Raw genomic sequence first — 22723 nt, forward strand, 5'->3', positions numbered from 1 at the left:
AATATATTGTTTCAGTTTATCTTTGTTATACATCTGAAGTATGTAAGAATGCAACGTTTATTGATGCACAACATCAATATGACTTACCGTATTCATCCAATGTGACTATTTGTAATTTTAAGAAATTCAATAAAAAAATTATTAAAAAAGTCCTTTTATATATAGCCCATTAACTATTTCTCTAAACATAATTCTCCATCAAACTCCACCACACCCAAAAGAACTACAAATATTTGCTGGTGACTAGCCCATGCAGCCTATATTTATCCCCCATTCCCTGAAGATGGCTGGACCATCATTGTAAATAAGCCACTGTACTTTGTCACCCCCAACTCATTGTAGATTGGAAGCTCTTACTAGCAGGGTCCTCATTATTTTTGCTTTAATTATTGTATTATCGTTAACTGTTACTTATGACTGTTATATATCAAACCCTGAATTGTAAAGTGCTGCGGAATATGTTGGCGCTATATAAATAAAGATTATTATTATTATACTATTATATCATGCCAGTACATTATAAGTGCTGAAAAGTAGTCACCAGAGATTTCTATCTATAGAATTACTACTAAAAATTGTACGTCACCTTCACAGTAAACATGGACATATTTTGTGTCTCTGTAATTGTGACTATATAACAAAAAATCCCAAAAACATCATAATGTGTGTGTGCCACTGCAAACAAACCACTCCAGAGAACATGCAATAAGCAGAGCAAAAATACTGAGTTTTATAGGTTTTATATAAAGATAAATATAACTTTATTAGCACATACAAATTAGTCAATACATATGATTATACAAAATACATGTGTAGGAGGGGTATAGGAGGTAGCAGCAGGGGCTTAAAACACACAGAGGACCATGCCAAATCATATGGTTTAGGGACTAGGGGGAACACCGAACTCAAGCATCGTAAAAAGGCCTAACAAGACCAAGTGGTATATAGGCAGTATGGGACAATGTCCTTAGAGTTAAATAGCCATAATTGCAGTACAAAAACAAGACCTGATGTTGGTGTACCTACCAAAGCATGGAAGTCCGAACAAGATAAATAAAAACTACATGGCTTACCCTGAGTGAGCACAACGCCCAAAATGACCGATGGATATGTACCGCTTCCCGATGCGCGTTTCGTGTAGAGCATACACGGCTTTATCAAGGGAAGGTGAATTACTATTAAAAATTGGACGTTACCATCACAGTAAACATGGACATATTTTGTGTCCCTGTAATTGTGACAATATGTACAGTGATCACATGATTTATGGTGTGCGGTAAATAGTGTGAATAAAAATGACACCTTGATTTTATTCATATTATATTAAAAAAAAGTTAAAAAAAGTTCCTCATGCAGAACTTTGTTTTCTATTCTAAAAAAGAACACATAATGGAACCCAGACGGACCCCACAACTAGTAACGGGACCACTCTTCTTCTGTTTGCATCAGTTGTGCTACAGATCAGTTTTGGACATAAATTCCATTTTCCTAAAATGGAACAGACAAAACTCACAAACTCAGGTGTGAACACACTCAAAGCAGTCCGACAACAAATACAGACATGTCTGTGTTTGATCTGATTTGCGGATTGAACTCGCCCATTCAATGGAAGGGGTCTGCATTCCCGCATAGTACTCTGATGCCATCCGTGTATCATCTGCGCACTGCCTGTTTTTTACTGAAGAGTTGATATGAGCAGCTTTGAAAAAGCCCTAAATTTTTTTCCCTCCCTTAATAGAAATTGTAAAACTGACGCACGGACTAAAAATGGATCTAGCACACTAAAGAAAAAAACGCTGTAGTCAGATTGAGGGATAATGCTATGTTCACATTCTGAAGTGTTGTGCACTGAGCACTCAGTCTTGGGCTATATCTTCATTTATAAAAATGGTGTACAGGCGTGCAGCTCCCATATTCATGATGGAATCCAATGCTTTCTGTTGACTCTCAATACATATAAAATAGTATAAAGAACTTGTTCTCCTATCTTGTATCTAAAGCTTAGCTCCTTTTTGTAAAAAAAAATACAAAACCTACACTTGCACCAAAGCCATGTCTTATTTTCCACGACCATATTGCTGTGATCTGTGCTAGATGCATGTACTATACCTGTCACCAAGGGTATGAGAGATGGACACTATCCAATAGCAGTGACTTACACTTTGTTGGTCCACTGAACAAGAAACTGCAAATGATTGGTGACAGGTGAAGTGAAACCAGAACCTATAGATAAGACGGCTTCAACAGAGAAGAGAAAATATTGAAAACGCACAGCCTGGTGGCCTAACCTCATAATCTAATGGTCCTTGGGTAGTAGTCTACTGTCTTAGTCAGTCTAAATCTGAATTCTATTATAGTTTGTTTGGAAATTATATAGATTAATATTAATATAATTTCAGTGCAGTGTTATTGACAAATAATAATTTTATTCTTGGCAGATGACTGTACCAGGACCTCAGAAGGACACCTGATATTTTCATATTTTGCAGCAGGTGATCATGGTATCACATCAGATACATATGAAGAACATGTAATTATCCCAGATACACCTCAAGCCTTTCTTAGGAAAAATCTATCATCTGATCCCTTTCAACAGGTTCTTTCTTCTGCTTCATTAAAGGAAAATATGAAAAACAATAACCGCAAAAGTACCGATGAACATGAAGCACATCACACAGGGGAGAAACCATTTTTATATTCAGAATCTGGGAAAAGTGACAGTGTTAAATCAGGATTTATTTCACATGAGAGAAGTCACTCAGGGAAGAAGCTAATTCCATGTTTAAAATCTGGGAGATATTTTAAAAAGAGAGCATATCTTGTTATACATCAAAGAACTCACACAGGGGAGAAGCCATTTTCATGTTCCGAATGTGGAAAATGTTTTACAAGTAAATCACATCCTGTTTCACATCAAAAAACTCACACAGGAGAAAAGCCATTTTCATGTTCAGAATGTGGGAAATGTTTTAGTGAGAAAAAAATTCTTGTTACACATCAAAGAATTCACACAGGGGAGAAGCCATTTTTATATTCTGAATGTGGGGATTGTTTTAATCAGAGATCAAATCTTATTAGACATCAGAGAATTCATACAGGAGCGAAACCATTTTCATGTTCAGAATGTGGGAAATGTTTTATAGATACATCAAAACTTGCTAGGCATCAAAGAACTCATAAAGGGGAAAAGCCATTTTCTTGTTCAGAATGTGGGAAATGTTTTATAGATACATCACAACTTGCTAGGCATCACAGAACTCATGAAAGAAGCTGCTTTTGTTCAATACATTGTCACCATGTAAAATAAAAATTGCAAGTTATAATCAAGTAAAGTCGCTTTTATATGAGAAAGGATAAACAACTTAGAACACTAAATGTTTATTAGAAAATGTGTGTACCGTATTTTGCGGATTATTAGATGCACCGGACCATTAAAACGCACCCCAAATTTGGGAGAGGGAAATAGGAATTTGTTTTTTTTTTAATAAAATGGTTGTGCGTCTTATAGTCCGCTTTTACAGTAGCTCACTGGAGGGGTGGTTGCAGTGGAGCTGCTGCAGGAAGCTGGCGGCCGACGCAGGAGTAGGGCGTTGGTGTGGGCCCCGAGTTGGGAGGAGGAGGTGTTCGGCAGTGCGAGGCTACGGTGGGCTTCGGACTTTCAGAAAATATCGGGAGTCCCCGCACATCCCATCCTTTTTCACTGCGGTGGACCCTGGGAAAATGGCTGCCGGAGGCAGCACATGCTCAGATTGAGATCTCGGGAGCCAACATTTTGTGAAAGGCCGGAGCCCACAGAAGCCTCACACTGCCGAACACCCCCTCCTGCCAGCCCGTGGCCCGCAGAATCACATCACTCCTGCCACCACTGCCAGCTTCCTGCAGCAGCGACTCTACCTCCTGAGACCCTGCTCCACCGCAATTCCCCCCCCTCCAGATTATAAGATGCACACCCATTCCCCCCCCTCCAAATTTTGGATAAAAAAATTGAGTCTTATAATCTGAAAAATACGGTAATTACCAATGACTATTTGTTCTAAAAAGCAATTACAATCCTAATGTCTACAAAATATTTAACATTTGTATGTACTATTTAAAGAGAACCTGTTAGCAGGATTTAGCCCTAGAAACCAAAGGCATAGCCATGATGGCATTGTAATGTTGATTAATCTGATACCTGATGTGAAGGGATCTGATCAGTGGCTGCTGAATACTAACCTTGTGAAGTTTTCATAAAATGACGCCTTTTGTGTTTCAGTGTGCTTTGGGGCGGGAAGTGGGGGCAGGGTCTTCTTCTGGTTCTCCACCACCCACCAGCCTCCTCTGCTTCTTCTACAGGTCACTGATTAATCTGTGACCTGCCTCCTTTTTAAAATTCAATACCGCTGCAATCATTGTGTGGGCGGCGCGTGCACAGTGTGAGTCTATGCCCTGTGTGCAGGACTTCAATAAAATGGCACTGGAGGTGGCGCATACGCAGATTAAGATTTTGGTCAAAAAAATTCAGAGCCAAAATTTTGACCTACGCATGGGCTGTCTTTGGCACCATTTTATTGTAGTCCTGCACACAGGGGGCAGACTCGCACTGTGCATGCGCCGCCCACACAATGAAGGCGGTGGCACAGAATTTTGAAAAGGAGGCAAGTTACTGAATAATCAGTCACCTGTACAAGAAGCAGAGAAGGCTGGTGGGGGCCGGAGAACCAGAAGAATCCCCTGCCCCCACGTCCCACCTTGAAGCCCACAAGACGTCATTTTATGAAAACTTCACAAGGTGAATATTCAGAAGCCACTGATCGGATCCCTTCACTTTAGGTATCAGATTAATCAGCATCACAGTGCCATTAAGGCCATGCCTTTAGTCTGTAGGGCTAAATCCTACTAACAGGATCTCTTTAACCCTTAATTTGTCGAGTGGAGTCCATTGGACCCCAATCGAATTTGTTTATAGTTATATTTCCAGAAGTATGGGAGGTGGGTAACTGTCTGTTTCGCTAGCTTCCTAGCTTGGGCACCCCTCCGTCCTCAGTGCATCACGAAACGCTGCATCAACTACGCATGCCACAGCGGAAAAAAATTCAAAGTATTTCTAATAATGTCCACTATGCATCATGATAGAGTTATATATGAGGGTGGTAACAAGAAGCCGGAAAGAATAGACTTTTACAATAAAACCAAGGGTGGCGTTCATACAATCGTCAAACTGTGCGAAACTGAAAATACATTGCTCGGCACAGTAAGAGATGGCCAATGGTCATATTTTTTTCATCTCTTAATGTATCAGCAATAAAGGCTTGTTGTTACTCTCGCGCCCGGACTGACTGGCGTGAGCGTGATTAGTGATCCCACTGTACCATGAACCGAGGAGTGCCTGGAGGGGCATAACTAAGTATCAACCCGATCCGACCAAGGTCGCACGGCGGCATAGTCGACTCCGTGGACCAAGGAGGAACCGAGCAGAGGGACCAGGTGTGACTCCAGGTCAGACCCCGGTCACAGTTGTTGACCCACACCAGGGAATGCAGGAACAGGCAGGTTAGACTTGCATACTGGCAGGTGGGTATTGGCAAGTACGGCTGGTATGCAGACAGGTGGGAACTGGCAAGTACGGCTGATATGCAGACAGGTGGGCACTGGCAAGCACGGCTGGTATGCAGACAAGTGGGCACTGGCAAGCACGGCTGGTATGCAGACAGGTGGGCACTGGCAAGCACGGTTGGAGTGCAGACAGGGAGATACTGACAAGCATAGCTGGAGTGCATACGGAGATTCTGGCAAGCACGGCTGAAGTGCAGACAGGGAGGTACTAGCAGGTTGGAGCGCAGGCTGGATAGGGTCCAGTACAGACTGGGAGACAGGTACAGAGCCGCAGATGCGGTAGACAAGCAGAGCGGAGTGAAAACCGCAGGTGCGGTGGGCAAGGCAGAGCAGAGCGGAACCGCCGGAGCGGTGGACAAGGCAGAGCAGAGAGAAACCGCTGGAGCGGTGGGTAAGTCAGAGCAGAGAGAAACCGCCGGAGCGGTGGGCAAGACAGAGCAGAGCGAAACCGCAGGTGCGGTGGACAAGGCAGAGGAGAGCGGAACCGCAGGTGCGGTGGACAAGGCAGAGCAGAGCGGAACCGCCGGAGCGGTGTGTAAGTCGGAGCAGAGAGGAACCGCCGGATAGGTGGGCAAGACAGAGCGGAGCGAAACCACAGGTGCGGTGGACAAGGCAGAGCAGAACAGGGCTGAAGGTGCAGGCAGAGAGGACAGGGCTCTGTTCACATGGAACAGACTGGAAAATGAAGGAAGATGGCTAGAACACAGGAGGTGGATAAGGAGGAAGGGAAAAGGGACAAGCAGAACCAGATACACACAAGGTACTTACTATGAAGTAGCGAGTGGACACAAAACTCACAAACAGAAGTACAGACACAACGAGTTGGAGTTAGGTGCAGGTTCAGATACTGCATGAAAAGGGAAGGTACGGACATAGAGAAAAACAGGTAACAGGCTAGGATACAGTTCAGACAGGAACTGCTACTGCAATGAGATACAAGAACGAGCCTGGGTATACAGCCCCCAGAGAGGCGGAACAGACTAGAAGTCAGAGATAACAGGTCTGGGTATGCAGCCCCCAGAGATGGTGGAAACAGACAAGAAGCAGAGCTGGAGCTGGCAACTTCAGAGTCAAGTAGCACACTGAATGTTAGTGTTTCTAAGGCACCTCCTACTGGGTGGAGGGGGTTTAAATATCCAGAGACTCATAGCAATAGGCTGGAGACGCATTAGGGGTATGCCCACAGCAGCTATAAGAATCAGGAAGTAACCGGGCCGCCGCCCTAAGCAGTCAGTGAAGAGAAAAGCACACAGCATGAACTGGAGCAAGATTTGCAGGCTGGACTGACAGGTAAGATTGCGGTCTTGCATAGTGGGAGGTGGTGCACTATGCAAGCACGCCGCCAGGGATGTTACACTTATGCTATTTATAACATGAATAGTGAGACTAAAATTACCCCAAGAGCATTTCTGAAACTTTTGTCGAATTCGTAAGAGCTCATAAAAGTATGACAGCAGAAATTTCCACTTTGCCACGTTTCTTTAAAAGATTACTCCATGATGACACCGAGCTTTTTTGTTCTTGAAGTAGCCCAAGTCCTATGAAAGGTCGATGTCATTTATGTGTGAGATCTAGTGACCGAGAAACTACAACCAAATGTGATAATTGCAAGAAATTTATGTACAATGAGCACCATAAGAAGTTATGTGATTCTTGTGCCAAATAATTACTTGTATATACAGTGGTGGCCAAAAGTATTGGCACCCCTGCAATTCTGTCAGATAATACTCAGTTTCTTCCTGAAAATGATTGCAATCACAAATTCTTTGGTATTATTCTCTTCATTTAATTTGTCTTCAATGAAAAAACACAAAAAGAATTGTCCTAAAGCCAAATTGGATATAATTCCACACCAAACCTAAAAAAGGGGGTGGAAAAAAGTATTGGCACTGTTTGAAAAATCATGTGATGCTTCTCTAATTCGTGTAATTAACAGCACCTGTAACTTACCTGTGGCACCTAACAGGTGTTGGCAATAACTAAATCACACTTGCAGCCAGTTAACACTGATTAAAGTTGACTCAACCTCTGTCCTGTGTCCTTGTGTGTACCACATTGAGCATGGAGAAAAGAAAGAAGACCAAAGAACTGTCTGAGGACTTGAGAAACCAGATTGTGAGGAAGCATGAGCAATCTCAAGGCTACAACTCCATCTCCAAAGACCTGAATGTTCCTGTGTCTTCCGTGCGCAGTGTCATCAAGAAGTTTAAAGACCATGGCACTGTGGCTAACCTCCCTAGATGTGGACAGAAAAGAAAAATTGACGAGAGATTTCAACGCAAGATTGTGCGGATGGTGGATAAAGAACCTCGACTAACATCCAAACAAGTTCAAGCTGCCCTGCAGTCCGAGGGTACAACAGTGTCAACCCGTACTATCCGTTGGCATCTGAATGAAAAGGGACTGTATGGTAGGATACCCAGGAAGACCCCACTTCTTACCCCGAGACATAAAAAAGCCAGGCTGGAGTTTGCCAAAACTTACCTGAGAAAGCCTAAAACGTTTTGGAAGAATGTTCTCTGGTCAGATGAGACAAAAGTAGGGCTTTTTGGGAAAAAGCATCAACATAGAGTGTACAGGAAAAAAAAAGAGGCATTCAAAGAAAAGAACACGGTCCCTACAGTCAAACATGGCGGAGGTTCCCTGATGTTTTGGGGTTGTTTTGCTGCCTCTGGCACTGGACTGCTTGACCGTGTGCATGGCATTATGAAGTCTGAAGACTACTAACAAATTTTGCAGCATAATGTAGGGCCCAGTGTGAGAAAGCTGGGTCTCCCTCAGAGGTCATGGGTCTTCCAGCAGGACGATGACCCAAAACACTTCCAAAAGCACTATAAAATGGTTTGAGAGAAAGCACTGGAGACTTCTAAGGTGGCCAGCAATGAGTCCAGACCTGAATCCCATAGAACACCTGTGGAGAGATCTCAAAATGGCAGTTTGGAGAAGGCACCCTTCATATATCAGGCACCTGGAGCAGTTTGCCAAAGAGGAATGGTCTACAATTCCAGCAGAGCATTGTAAGAAACTCATTGATGGTTACCGGAAGCGGTTGTTCGCAGTTATTTTGGCTAAAGGTTGTTCAACCAAGTATTAGGCTGAGGGTGCCAATACTTTTGTCTGGCCCATTTTTGGAGTTTTGTGTGAAATGATCAATGATTTGATTTTTGCTTCATTCTCTTTTGTGTTTTTTCCTTGCAAGCAAATTAAATGAAGATAATAATACCAAAGAATTTGTGATTGCAATCATTTTCAGGAAGAAACTGAGTATTATCTGACAGAATTGCAGGGGTGCCAATACTTTTGGCCACCACTGTAAGTAGATGCTTAAATTTTGTTCATTACTAAAAATGTTATATTTTCGTTTAGCTAAGATTGTGTACCTTAAGTTCCTAAATAAAGTAAAAATTCTTCTTTTAATATATTGTTTTTCAATATGAAAACTGGGGTCCCATGAACCCCACGTGACTAATAGTGTAAATAAAGTGCAAAACTGTGAAAAATCTGCTCACCATTACCAGTTCCATACATCTGTTCAGCAGTCCTGAAATCTGCAGAGAAAACTTGTCAGCTTCAGCAAGTGAATATAAAAATAGAAAAAGTGCTGCTGGATTTATATAAAAAAATATGGAGAGAGCTACACTATGCCCAATTAATTAATAAATATATAATAAATGATTGCGGAAATTCATGCCATTAGGAGAGCGAGTATTGACCGTGTACGGATCATACCACATCTCCTGGGCACGGGAGGAAGCAAGAGAGTATACAGATATTACAGCAGGGGATCGCAGAGGATTAATTTTGTGAGGTAAAATATTTCACTCCCTGTTTTTAAACAATATTTTACCTCACAAAATGAATCCTCTGCGATCCCCTGCTGTAATATCTGTACACTTTTGCTTCCTCCCCTGCCCAGGAGCGCTGGTATGTTCCGTACATGGTCAGACTCAGACAATTTTTAAAATGACCTTTTGTTCGTGGGAAAACCCCTTTAAGTTTTCTTTTTATTTATATCAGCCTTATGTTCAGCAATTCTTGATTTAATTTTTTGTATTGTACAACCGCTATATTTCACAACATCATGACCCTGGAAAATGCATCCCAGGACCAAGGAAGTGAACATTAGAGGGATTTTGCACAAAATTTACATCTTTATTAGTCAATTATATTACATATTTATTAGTCAATAATGAACTCCACCTTCTTGTCACGCCAAGTGTGGGAAAGACTAGTGCAACACAGAGGGAAAAGGGAATGAGAGCCGAGACACTAGGGAAAGGGGGAAGTGGAGACCTCCTAGTCTGGTCTAGCGCCACCCTGTCTCAACTATCGTCCCTATATTGCCTCTTCAGCAGTCGCCGCACGCGTGCCTCGCCCTACTCTCCCTGGCGTATGGCTACAGCTAAGGATGGAAGGAGATGAGCACTAGGCAACCTCCGCTAAACTCTATAGACAACAGGGGTAGACGAAACAGGGGGAAACGGCTTTGCTTTAGATGAACTCCAAATAAGCACACAGCCTCAAGCTCCAGAGAGGACGAAGTACTGCTCCTGCTAAGCTTCACAAGTAGAAATGAGTATAACCGGCGACTCCCTCTCAGACACCCCAGGTATATATACACCCAGGCCAGAGAGCTAATTAAAAAAGAGTGAGGTAGCCGCTTGGTCCTAAAGACAGCCTCTTATCTAGAAGCTGTCTGCAATGCCAAACGTAGAGATCTCCTGCAACCCACTGCAGGGTGACTGTCCGTCACCTCCGACACACCCGTGACACTTCTGCAGCTAATTGACACACCCTTTCTAGATGTTTAAATACCTTCAGTCTCTCCAGAGAGTCACCAGTGATAGTTCTATTTTCCTCTGTACTGTTCTGAAGTACTTGTAGTCAGCTTGTGTTTTCTTGGAGTTCCCTTGGAGGATAGTTGACGTGATCCCTCTGGTGTCTTCTCAAGCTAAGTGTATTCCCTTGTATAGGGAAAAGAAAAAAAAACAGCTCACCTCCATGAACCAGGTGGGTATCTCCGGGATCCGTGATCAGCGCTGCTGCTTGCGCTCAGTAGACAGGTAATAGGAAAGACGATGATCCAGCTCCACAGACTCCAATAATAAAAACAAATGTCTTTTATTTAGAATTTTTAAAAAATATCCAGATAGCGATAATGTAACTCCAGCTGGTGAAAGAACAATAATAGCAGGGAAAACACAGGGGCACCAAGGAGGGGGGGGGTCCAGACGCGTTTCGAGCGAAGACCGCTCTTAAACTTGGTATGAATAAGTGTCAGACATAAGGGAGGATCCCTTCTTATGCTGGCACTAATCCAGAAAGGTGCTGCAGGTGTGTAACAACCCAAGATTGCAAAGAAAAAAAAAATAAAATTTTTTTGTAAGAGTGGTGAATTAAAAAGCAACGGGAATTTTTAAAAACGAGAATGAGACATCAAGTCAGTAATGTAAGATGAACTCTTTTCTATAATTTAAGCCTGAGGGAATTCTAGTATCTAATACAAAAATCCAAAACGCCTCCCTATTTCTGAGAGTATTTTGTCTGTCTCCGCCACGGATGTGGCGGGGAACATGTTCTATAGCATAAGCTAATAGGCCTTTAGTGCATTTATTATGACAATTGATAAAATGTCTGGAAGCACCAGACATACTACGATTAGATTGATGGGAAATATCATATAAATGTTCCCTCAGGCGTAGTTTGAATTTCCTAGTAGTTGATCCTGTAAAGGACATATTGATACTCATGCTAGAGCAACTCCATTTTGTCTACTCGCTTTAAAATCATGTTATTATCACTCCTTGCATAACATACATTCTTTCTTTCTCTTCCCATAGAACTTATCTGACACTAACCTTTTCTCAAGAGAACATTTTGTCAGACACTGTTATCTAACTTGTTTAGACCAGGTTTGACCTTGTAAAATTTCTATAGTGCTTCAAACTAACAATGATAATATGACCATATATGTGTTTTCCGTAATAATTATACTAACATCAGTTAGCCTATAGTATTGTAGTATGGCTATAGAGTTGATTGGCTATTTGATATACTCAAAACAATATAAAATGCTAAGCAAAATAAACGGGATCAGAGATTCTTTGAATCCTCCCAATACAGAACATTGTTTCCGTTTGGTTTTCTGTGGATTGCAATCAACATAATAATTTAATAATTTGACACTCACTTGGTCAACCGTGAAGGGCTATTGCCCTCCCTTAACAATCCGATATATTTTAGATTACAAATAGTGCACTCAATCATGTAGATAACATAATCAGTGTTACAATTCAGAAACCCTTTTATTGGATATACCTGGGAATTATTTTTATCCGTAAATGTTAGTTTTTTTGATGAAACCAGACATGATTTGCAGTTTGTGAAACCGCACTTATGGTAGCCACTAGTTGATAGCCAGTTACAAGTCGTTTTGATGGGCTTTCCTCTGTATAAACTTGGAGAGATTTTGTTGCCTATTGTTGGTGCTCTAGGTGGAACTACCCTAATTCCGTCCTTTAATATTGCATCCATGACTGAATCCTCTCTCAGAATATCTATGTTGCGTTTTACTATATTAAATATTGCAGAAAAATGAGTGTTATAGGTGAGAACTAATGTTGGAATATTAGAGCTGGTGTTGTTGTGGTGGTTTCTTTTAGTAATGAGATTGCTTCTAGATTTACTATCTACTATTTTTCTTGCTCTATCTAAGGTCCATTTTGGATAATTTCTACATGATAGTCTAGAATTAATGGTGGTACATTCTTTTGAGAAGGACATGGAATCACTACAATTCCTCCTAGCTCTAGTAATTTCTTCTACTGGAATGACTTTTAGGACATGGGGTGGGTGAAAACTGTGCGCATGCAAAATTGTATTCCCTGATGTGGGTTTCCTGAATGTTTTAGAAGTGATTAGTTCATTATTTTGGCCATTTAGTTCAAAGTCCAAAAAAGTAATAGAGTTACGGTTGATGGTATATGTAAATCGTAAATTAAATTCATTATTATTCAAATATGATATAAATTCTGGAATGTCATCCATGTTGCCCCCCCCAAACCTTTAAAATATCATCAATAAATCTTGAGTAATAAATGAGGGCTGTACAAAAGGGGTTATGGGCACTGTACACATAGTATTCCTCCCACCAAGCCATAACAAGATTAGCAACCGAAGGGGAAAATTTAGCCCCCCCAGAAAGTCCACCAGTTTGGAGAAAAAATTTCCCATTGAACATAAAATAATTATGTGTTAATAGAAAAGATAAAACTGTTTTAATGAACGATTGAAGTTGATGGGAGTAAGAACTATATTTGAACATATGGTGATCTATGGCAGAGATTGCTATGTGGTGAGGAATGCTAGTGTATAGTGCCGTGACGTCACAAGTAAGCCATGACCATGAATTTGACCAGGTAACATTATCAAATAAATTAAGGACATCGCATGAGTCCTCAAGATGACCTGGAATACGCATGACAAGTGGCTGTAAAGCAGAGTCCAACCATTGACCTAATTTTTCTCCCAGCGAGCCAATTCCTGAAATAATTGGGTGCATGGGTGGTGGTTGTTCATTCTTGTGAGTCTTAGGTAAGGCATGTAAGATGGGAATAGTTGGAGAATCTACAATGAGGAATTCTGATTCTTTTTTAGTGAAAAAGCCCAAAGAAAAGCCCTCTTGTACTAATTTGATGAGTTTTTCCTAAAAAAAATGCCGTTGGGTCATTGGAAAGAATGGTATATATATTGTGATTTTGCAACATGTTATTAATAGAAAGGACATAATCCTCACTATTCAAGACCACCACTGATTCACCCTTGTCCGACATCTTGATCACGATGTCTGTTCTTTTGGAAAGATTGTCTAAGGCAAGTTTTTCAATTCTGGACAAATTGCACTTTCCTCTATGAATTTGCATGGGTTCCTGCTGTAATGTTTTCAAGTCACGTTCTATATTTTCTTGGAATCTGTCCATGGTGTCAGTACGTGTTTGTACTGGATAAAACTGTGAATTTTTGGTCCGGAATGAGGAGATGGAAGATAAATCCTGAATAGGAGTTTCCTCTGAGTTGAGATCTGTTAGGCATGAAAGTGCAAGTAGTTCTGGAAATCTTAAACCCCTGTACAGGTTGGTATGTTTCTGGGGGAGCGTTTGGTTTTGTGAGTCATCTGACCAGAAATGTTTTTTAATGGTTAAGTCTCTCACAAAATGGTTAATATCTTTGATGATAGAAAAGATATCAAGTTTGCTGTTTGTGACAGCAAAATTTAACCCTTTAGAAAGCAGTCGATGTTCAGCAGTAGTGAGGGGAGTGGATGAAAAATTAACCCTAGAACGCATGACCATAAAAATCTACACTTTCACATACCTGGGGCCTTTTAGGCCCGTGTGCAAATAATATGGAATAACTCAAACAAAAATGACAAACAACTATATACCTGAGGAATACCTAGAGTTTCAAAATTCTAACTAAAGTAATCTTGCAGAAAATAGAAAACAATTAACAGGGCGGGCCTGCGAGGCCCCAGGTATGCGTTCTAGGGTTAACCACATCTAGTGTTGGAATCTGCTCCTGTTCCGGAGTCGATGTTTGATTGATTCCACATTTTTTCCGGTGCTTGCGACCTGCTGTTCTTGAAACTCGCTGTTTTTTAAAGTAATAATATTGGGGTTTTACATTCACTAGATCTCCCTCAGAGGCATCAGTAGAATTATCTGATTCAAATTCAGATGAGGAAAACGTGACTTGAGATCTAGGTGTGGAACCTGTCCTAAATCCACTGCGTTTTAAAATGGATTTAGGAAGTTTTTTAGGGCGCTCCCATCTGCCCCACTCATATACCTGATCTTGCTTATAATCTATTGTGTAACGGCTGAATTTCTTCTGTTTAGTACAAATAATAGAATATTCAAGATCTTGCACCTTTTTTTTAAGGTTTTTTTGAAAAATGTCAAAATCTTCAGTGGGCATTACTGTTTTCATTTTCTCCGTCAATTTAGTTATTTCACACTGTGTGTGTTTTAATTGTTCAGTCTTGTATTTTAAAATAAGTTCAATAAGTTGAAGGGAGCAAGTGGATAGAATAGCATTCCATTCAGTAACAAATTGTGGACAATAAACGGTAGTGGGGATTTTTTTGATGCGTAGGCCACGTGGAATCATATTTTTTTCAATATAATTATTCAAAGTTGTTTGGTCCCACCATGTTGTGGCTTCATTCAAAGAGAATTTTTCTATTGTCCATAATTAGATTGTGCACATCTGTGGGTAAATCTGGTTTAGTAGGGTTAATAGTGAAGACTTTAGCGGCACGCTCTCTGCGTGAATGTTCATATAAAGGATCCATGTCCAAAAAAAAAACCCACTCCTTTGGTGCGTTATGTATATTGTAATAAAAAATCCACTGTGTTTCCCCCCCAAAAAAACAATAAGTAGTCCAATCTTGGGAGATATGGAGGAGCACGGTGGCAGAGTCACAAAATGGAAAGGGAAAAGAAAAAAAAACAGCTCACCTCCATGAACCAGCTGGATGTCTCTGGGATCCGTGATCAGCGATGCTGCTTGCGCTCAGTAGACAGGTAATAGGAAAGACGATGATTCAGCTCCACAGACTCCAATAATAAAAACAAATGTCTTTTATTTAGAATTTTTTTTAAATATCCAGATAGCGATAATGTAACTCCAGCTGGTGAAGGAACAATAATAGAAGGGAAAACACAGGGGCACCCAGGAGGGGTGCGCTACCAGACGCGTTTCGAGCGAAGACCGCTCTTAAACTTAGTATGAATAAGTGTCAGACATAAGGGGAGGATCCCTTCTTATGCTGGCACTAATCAAGAAAGGTGCTGCAGGTGTGTAACATCCGGGGCGGAGACAGACAAAATACTCTCAGAAATAGGGAGGCGTTTTGGATTTTTGTATTGGATACTAGAATTCCCTCAGGCTTAAATTATAGAAAAGAGTTCATGTTACATTACTGACTTGGTGTCTCATTCTCGTTTTTAAAAATTCCTGTTGCTTTTTAATTCACCACTCTTACAAAAATTTTTTTTTTTTTTCTTTGCAAGACATTCGTTTTTATTATTGGAGTCTGTGGAACTGGATCATCGTCTTTCCTACTACCTGTATTCCCTTGTATGTTTACCTGTTTGTCTTTAGTTGCAGTGGGGGCTGACTACTGCTCACCCCGCCCCCCCACCTAGGGCCTATTGATAGGGGCAGGCAGGGATTAGGTTTCCTGCTCGGCAATAGGTGCGGAACCTATTTAGGGACGATAGAGGAGACAGGGTATTGTCAGATCTGCCTAGGGGTCTCTACTCCCTCTTTCCCTAGTGTTTGGGCTTCTTTCCCCTCTTCCCTTCGTTAGTCTTTCCCTCACTTTGCCTGACACCTATTCTTGATAATTGTGCTTTGTTCTTTGAATAGATGGTCATTTGAGCAAATGCGTTTGGCTCTGGCCATTTCGCCATATGGAATTGACTGGATGATGTGCCTGAGATGGCAACTGGTCACTTCCAAAATGATGTTTCCGGAATTAGGTTTACCGTGAATGATGTTGATTATTTTTGATAAAACAGTAGTTCATCCATAAATATAAAAAATAAATGTGTTTTACTGCATCTGAGCTGGTAAATTTCAGGTTTAGATCATTCCCATTTATATAGTCACAAAAAAAAGTCACAGTCACTTCACCACCAATCCCAACTAGCAGTATGTCATCTATGAAGCGACCATACCAAACTATGCAGTCAAAAAATAGGTTATTGAGTGAAAAAATTTATATTTTTTCCCACCATGCCACGTACAGCATGCAAAGGGAAAATTTCGCTCCCAATGGGGCTCCCCTGATTTGCAAATAATAAGTCATCTAAAATAAAATAATTATGATGGAGTAAAAACTCAACCACACTTCAATTAAACTGTTGTACTTTAAAGCTGAAGGTGCTGCAGGTGGAAAGGTGGTACTCAACTGCCATAAGGGCAAGTTTGTGCGGAATGCAAGAAAATATATTGACAATGTCAAAAGGCAGCAATGATGAATCTTCTGTTCATGGAAAATCATTGAAGTGCCCTTAAGGCATCGGAATTATTTTTAAAAAAACAGGTATTTTACAAATTAAGCCCTTTAAAGCCCAAGACATACTAATACGTGTCTGCGCCCTGGGCTTTAAGAGCCTGATACGTATTAATACGTCTTTGCGATCGCGCCCGCACACAGGCTGTGCTGGCGCGATCGCCACCTGGTGTCAGCTGATTGTCACAGCTGACACTAGGTACTATGTGCAGGGAGCGGTCCCGCACCGCTCCCGGCACATTAACCACCGCAATGCTGTGATCAAAGTCGATCGCAGCATTGCGGTGGCAAGGGGAGATGATCGCAATACCTCCTCTTCTGGCCTCCAGCGCTGTCTGCCGCGGCTTCCCGGATGTTGCCATGATGACCGAATGTCGTCATGACAACATCCGGGTCACCAGACAGCAGAAAGATATTTTGGTCATGCGCAGTGCATGACCAAAGTATCTTCTGCAGCGCTGACAGCCTGCATAGCACAGGGATGGTGCTCCATCCCTATGCTATGCAGGCGATCAGAATAAAAAAAGTGAAAGTCCCATAGTGGGACAAAGTATAAAAGTAAAAAAAAAATAAAAATTGTAAAAATATAAAAAAAATAAAATAATTCACCAAAAATTAAAATATAATGTGCCCATCAATAAATATTATTATGAAAAAAAAAACAATAAAAATACACATATTTGGTATCGCCGCGTCCGGAACAACCTGATCTATAAAATTGTCTCACTAGTTAACCCCTTCAGTGAAGCAAAAAACAATGCTTTATCATCATACCGCCAAACAAAAATGGAATAACATGCGATCAAAAAGACGAATATAAATAAAAATGGTACCGCTGAAAATGTCATCTCATCCCGCAAAAAACAAGCTGCCATACAGCTCCATCAGCCGAAAAATAAAAAAGTTATAGCTCTCAGAATAAAGTGATGCAAAAAAATTTTTTTTTCTATAAAATAGCTTTTATTGTGTAAAAGCGCCAAAACATAGAAAAACTATATAAATGTGGTACCGCTGTAAACGTACTGACCCAAAGAATAAAGCTACCTTATCAATTTTACCACACGCGGAACAGCATAAAAAAAAAATCCTGAATTGTTGGTTTTTGTTTATTCTGCCTCCCAAAAATCGGAATAGAAAGCAATCAAAAAATGTCACGTGCCTGAAAATGGCACCAATAAAAACATCAACTCATCCCGCAAAAGACAAGCCGTCACATGACTCTGTCGGCCAAAATATGGAAAAGTTATAGCTCTCAAAATATGGCGATGCAAAAACTAGATTTTACAAAAAAATGCGTCTTTTAGTGTGTGACAGCTGTCAGTCATAAAAACCCGATATGATTCTGGTATCGCTGTAATCGCACCAACCCGAAGAATAAAGTCGTCTAATCACTTATACCGCACGAGGAACGGCGTAAAAAATAAACTCTCGGGTTAGGGTTGTGTTAGGGTTGGGGATAGGGTTGTGCTAGGGTTAGGGTTGTGCTGGGGTTAGGGTTGGGCTAGAGTTAGGGTTGGGATTTTTTTCAAAAGTAAAATAAAAAAAAGATGACCATATGGTGACTAGTGTTGAGCGCAAGTGCTCACTACTTGAGTTTGCATCGGATGCTCGGGCATGCACTGAGTATCGCGAGTGCTCGAGTGACATGCTCGAGTCTCCGCCCCATATGCTTCGCGGCCAAGAAAACCTTGCTTGGATTGCCTGTCATGCACGAGCGATCCCCGCATGTTTTTTTTTGGGGTGTCTAATAACCGTGAAACATGCGGACGGGGACTCAAACAGGTCACTCAAGCACACATGATACATGGTGCATACCTGAGTACCCGATGCAAACTCAAGTAGCAAGCACTTGCGCTCAAGACTAATGACAACTTATTCAATATGATGACCTAATGTTATCAAATTCTGTGCCGTACCTCTGGGTTCAAAATGTTCACTATACCTCTTGATAAAATCCTTGAGGGGTGTAGTTTCCAAAATGGGGTCACTTGTGGGGGGTTTCCACTATTTAGGCACATCAGGGGCTCTCCAAACGCGACATGGCGTCCGCTCTCAATTCCAGCCAATTTTGCGTTCAAAAAGTCACACAGTGCTCCTTCCCTTCTGAACTCTGCCGTGCGCCCAAACACTGTATTTTCCCCACATATGGGGTTTGGCGTACTCAGGAGAAATTGCACAAAAGTTTTTGGGGTCCATTTTCTCCTCTTACCCTTGTGAAAATAAAAAAAATTGGGGCTAAAACATCATTTTTGTGGAAAAAGTTAGATTTTTTATTTTCACGGCTCCATGTTATAAACTTTTGTAAAAAACTTGGGGGTTCAGGGTGCTCACTATACAACTAGATAAGTTCCCTGAGGGGTCTAATTTCCAAAATGGTGTCACTTGTGGGGGGTTTCCACTGTTTAGGCACAGCAGGGGCGCTCCAAACGCAACATGGCGTCCGCTAATTATTTAAGCAAACTTTACAATCAAAAAGTCCAATGGCGCTCCTTCCCTTCCTAACCCTGCCGTGTGCCCAAACAGTGGTTTTCCCCCACATATGGGGTATCTGCGTGCTCAGGGGAAATTGCACAGCAAACTTTGGGGTCCATTTTTTCCTGTTACGCCTGCGAAAATAAAAAAAAATTGGGTGTAAAATAACATTTTTGTGAAAAAAGTTAAATTTTTTCTTCCATATTCCAAAAATTCCTGTGAAGTACCTGAAGGGTTAATGTTATGATCTGCAACATGAACTAAGGAAAGATAGGGGAAAGCTGTCCCTACAGTAAGACTAAGCTGAATCCCTACGATGTAGCGGGCTGCCTGTTCTTAGCGAACAGACCCGCCTTAGTCCTCGGCTAGTCTAAACGAAGACTTATAGCATAAAGGGAGGAGTCCCTAAAAGAACTAAGGACTAGGACAAAAAATGGGACACCTCCTAAACAGAGAAGTAGTTGCAGAACACAAAAAGACAAACTGACAAAAAGGTACTAGAGGTCCCAGAAGGGCCAAGCGAACTGACAGAGAAAGGCACAGAAGCAACTGGCTAGAGAAACAGTCAAACACTGAAGTCCAGCACAGCCAAAAGGGCGGAGCTGGAATATAAAGGCAGATGGTCACGTGACCGCAAAACATAAGATGGAAAAAACAAACAGGAGGGTTTTAACAGTTAATAAACTTCTGGAATGTGGTTTTGAGCATCTTGAGGGGTGCAGTTTTTAGAATGGTGTCACTTTTAGGTATTTTCTGTCATAAAGACCCCTCAAAGTGACTTCAAATGTGATGTGGTCCCTAAAAAAATGGTTTTGTAAATTTTTGTGGAAAAATGAGAATTCGCTGGTCAACTTTTAACCCTTAGAGCTCCCTAACAGTAACAACCTGAAGCACTTTAAATTCAAGAGAATGCCAAGAGTGTGCAAAGCAGTCATCAAAGCAAAAGGTGGCTACTTTGAAGAACCTAGAATATAAGACATATTTTCAGTTGTTTCACACTTTTTTGTTAAGTATATAATTCCACATGTGTTAATTCATAGTTTTGATACCTTCAGTGTGAATGTACAATTTTCATAGTCATGAAAATACAGAAAAATATTTAAATAAGAAGGTGTGTCCAAACTTTTGGTCTGTACTGTAGGTAACAGAAAAATGAAACCGAGAAAAAAAAAGTGCCTACCTAGCTTGACGGACATTCAAGCGCTTGGCAACATCCAGGTAGGTCAAATTCTTATGATCTGTGAAAACCTGAATAGGAAATCTAGCGCCCTCCAAAAAATGACGCCAATGTTCAAACGCGAGTTTAATAGCCAGAAACTCCCGATTTCCAACATCATAACTGAGTTCGGTTTCCAAAACATTTTTCGAAAAGAAGGCACAAGGATGTACTCCACCCTTGTTCTCCTGAGACAAAACTGCCACGATCCCCACCGATGAAGCATCGATCTCGACCAAAAAAGGCTTGGTCTCATCAGGCTGCATAAGGATAGGGGCAGAACTGAACCTCTCTGTGAGATACTCAAACGCTTCAATGGCCTCAGTAGTCCACTGTGCCATATTCGCACCTTTCCTGGTGAGATCGGTTAGAGGTTTAACAATTACAGAAAAATTCTTAATGAATTTCCTGTAATAATTGGCAAAACCCCAAAATCTCTGTATAGATTTCAAACCAATAGGCCTAGGCCATTCCTGCACAGCCTGAACCTTCACAGGGTCCATCTCAAAGCCCCCGCTGGAGACAATGTAGCCCAAAAAACTAATTTTCTGCACAGTGAACTCACATTTCTCCAGCTTAGCAAAGAGTGAATTATCACTCAATAACTGCAATACTTCACGTACACTCTGCCAATGGGACTCTAGATCTGGTGAATAAATCAAAATGTCATCCAAATACACAACCACATGCTTATCAATCAAAGGTCTCAGGAAGTCATTAATAAGGTTCTGAAAAAATGCAGGTGCATTGGTAAGACCAAAAGGCATCACCAGATTCTCAAAATGACCTACCGGAGTGTTAAAAGCAGTTTTCCATTCATCACCCTCCTTCACTCGTAACAAATTGTATGCCCCCCGGAGATCAATTTTAGAGAACCACTTGGCCCCCACTAACTGGTTAAACAAGTCAGGAATTAACGGCAATGGGTAGGAATTGCGTACAGTAATCTTATTAATTTCACGAAAATCCAGACATGGACGTAAACCCCCGTCCTTTTTTTTAACAAAGAAAAATCCAACTGCCACAGGCAACTTAGAAGGTCTAATGTGACCAGCAGCCAGCCTAGTCTGTATGTATTCCTCCAAGGCCTTTCTTTCAGGGATAGTCAGATGAAACAAGCGACTCTTGGGAAGAGTAGCTCCCGGAACAAACTCAATGGCGCAATCATAATCCCTATGAGGAGGTAAAACTTGCGACTCCTCCTCCAAAAAAACCCTCCAAAAATCTTGAATAGGTACAGGTAATTCCCCTTTTTCCACAGCCGCAATGCGACCATTACAACATTTATCATAGCACTTTGGACTCCAAGACGTAATCACATTAGTAGACCAGTCCACTAAAGGATTGTGCAGTTTTAACCAAGGCAATCCTAGAACAACCGGAGAGGGTAAATTATCTAAAACAACTAAGTCCAAAATTTCTTGGTGAACTCCATTGATAGTGAAGGGAAATGCAGCAACCTTGTGAGTAATACATTTCAAGGGAGTGTTATCAATTGCAATCACAGAAATAGGTGATGACAAAGGTTTGGATTTCAATTTAAGGTTTTCCAAAAACCCTTTATCAATCACATTAAGTGTTGAACCACAATCCACAAATACCTGAAATTCAATCAAATCTCCCTGCAAAGTTGGGCATAACTGACCTTTTTTTTTCTTTACTTAAATGAAGCTCACAATACTTAATCAAATGGTCAGCTTTACCACAATAAAGACACAATCCCTCGGCGAACCTCCGGTCTCTTTCCTGAGAGCGGAGTGACATCGCTCCAACCTCCATCGGTTCTCCACCTTCTGAGCAGATTTTCTGGGGGCTAGGAACTGGCATTACAGGAGTCTTTACCTCATTCAGCCTGCACCTCAGCCTCCTGTCCACACGAACAGCTAATTGCATGGCATCCTGCAGAGTCTCAGGTGCAGGGAATGCAATTAGCAGATCCTTAACCCTTTCACTCAGACCAGCAAGAAATAAACATTTCAGCACAGGATCATTTCATTTAACTTCTGAGGCCCATCTCCTGAAGTGTGTGCAATAATTTTCAACATCACCTGACCCCTGATTCAAATTCCTGAGTCTGCCTCAGCAGATGAGATTCGATCAGGATCATCATATAATAGCCCCATAGCAGAAAAAAACTCATCAACAGACCTTAAACACGGATCATTAGGTTGGAGAGAAAAGGCCCACCCCTGTGGTTCATTGCGCAAAAGTGACATAATAAAACCAATGTGCTGTGATTCATTCCCAGAGGACCTTGGTCTCAAATGAAATTATAACAAACAAGCATTTTTAAAGGAAAAAAAAATCTTGCTATTTACCATAAAAAACATCAGGCAGTCCTACCTTGGGTTCGACAAAAT

The 22723-nt window shown here is 41.2% G+C and overlaps 2 protein-coding genes across 3 annotated transcripts in view; both read left to right on the forward strand.

Annotated features, from left to right (window-relative positions):
• The window catches only part of LOC141272010 (uncharacterized), a 31169-nt gene extending 27717 nt beyond the window's left edge, over positions 1 to 3452 (forward strand). For both annotated transcript variants that reach the window (XM_073682288.1, XM_073682289.1), the window contains one exon: positions 2439 to 3452. In XM_073682288.1, coding sequence (XP_073538389.1) covers positions 2439 to 3307 — 869 coding nt within the window. In that variant the 3' untranslated portion in view covers positions 3308 to 3452. The remainder of the gene's footprint in view (positions 1 to 2438) is intronic.
• Positions 1 to 22723, forward strand: part of LOC141272008 (uncharacterized) — a 326760-nt gene that overhangs the window by 219020 nt on the left and 85017 nt on the right. The gene's annotated exons all lie outside the window — the stretch shown is intronic.

Source organism: Phyllobates terribilis, unplaced genomic scaffold (assembly GCF_046119375.1).
Source record: "Phyllobates terribilis strain yellow unplaced genomic scaffold, ASM4611937v1 Scaffold_5__5_contigs__length_657084704, whole genome shotgun sequence".
NCBI lineage: Eukaryota > Metazoa > Chordata > Amphibia > Anura > Dendrobatidae > Phyllobates > Phyllobates terribilis.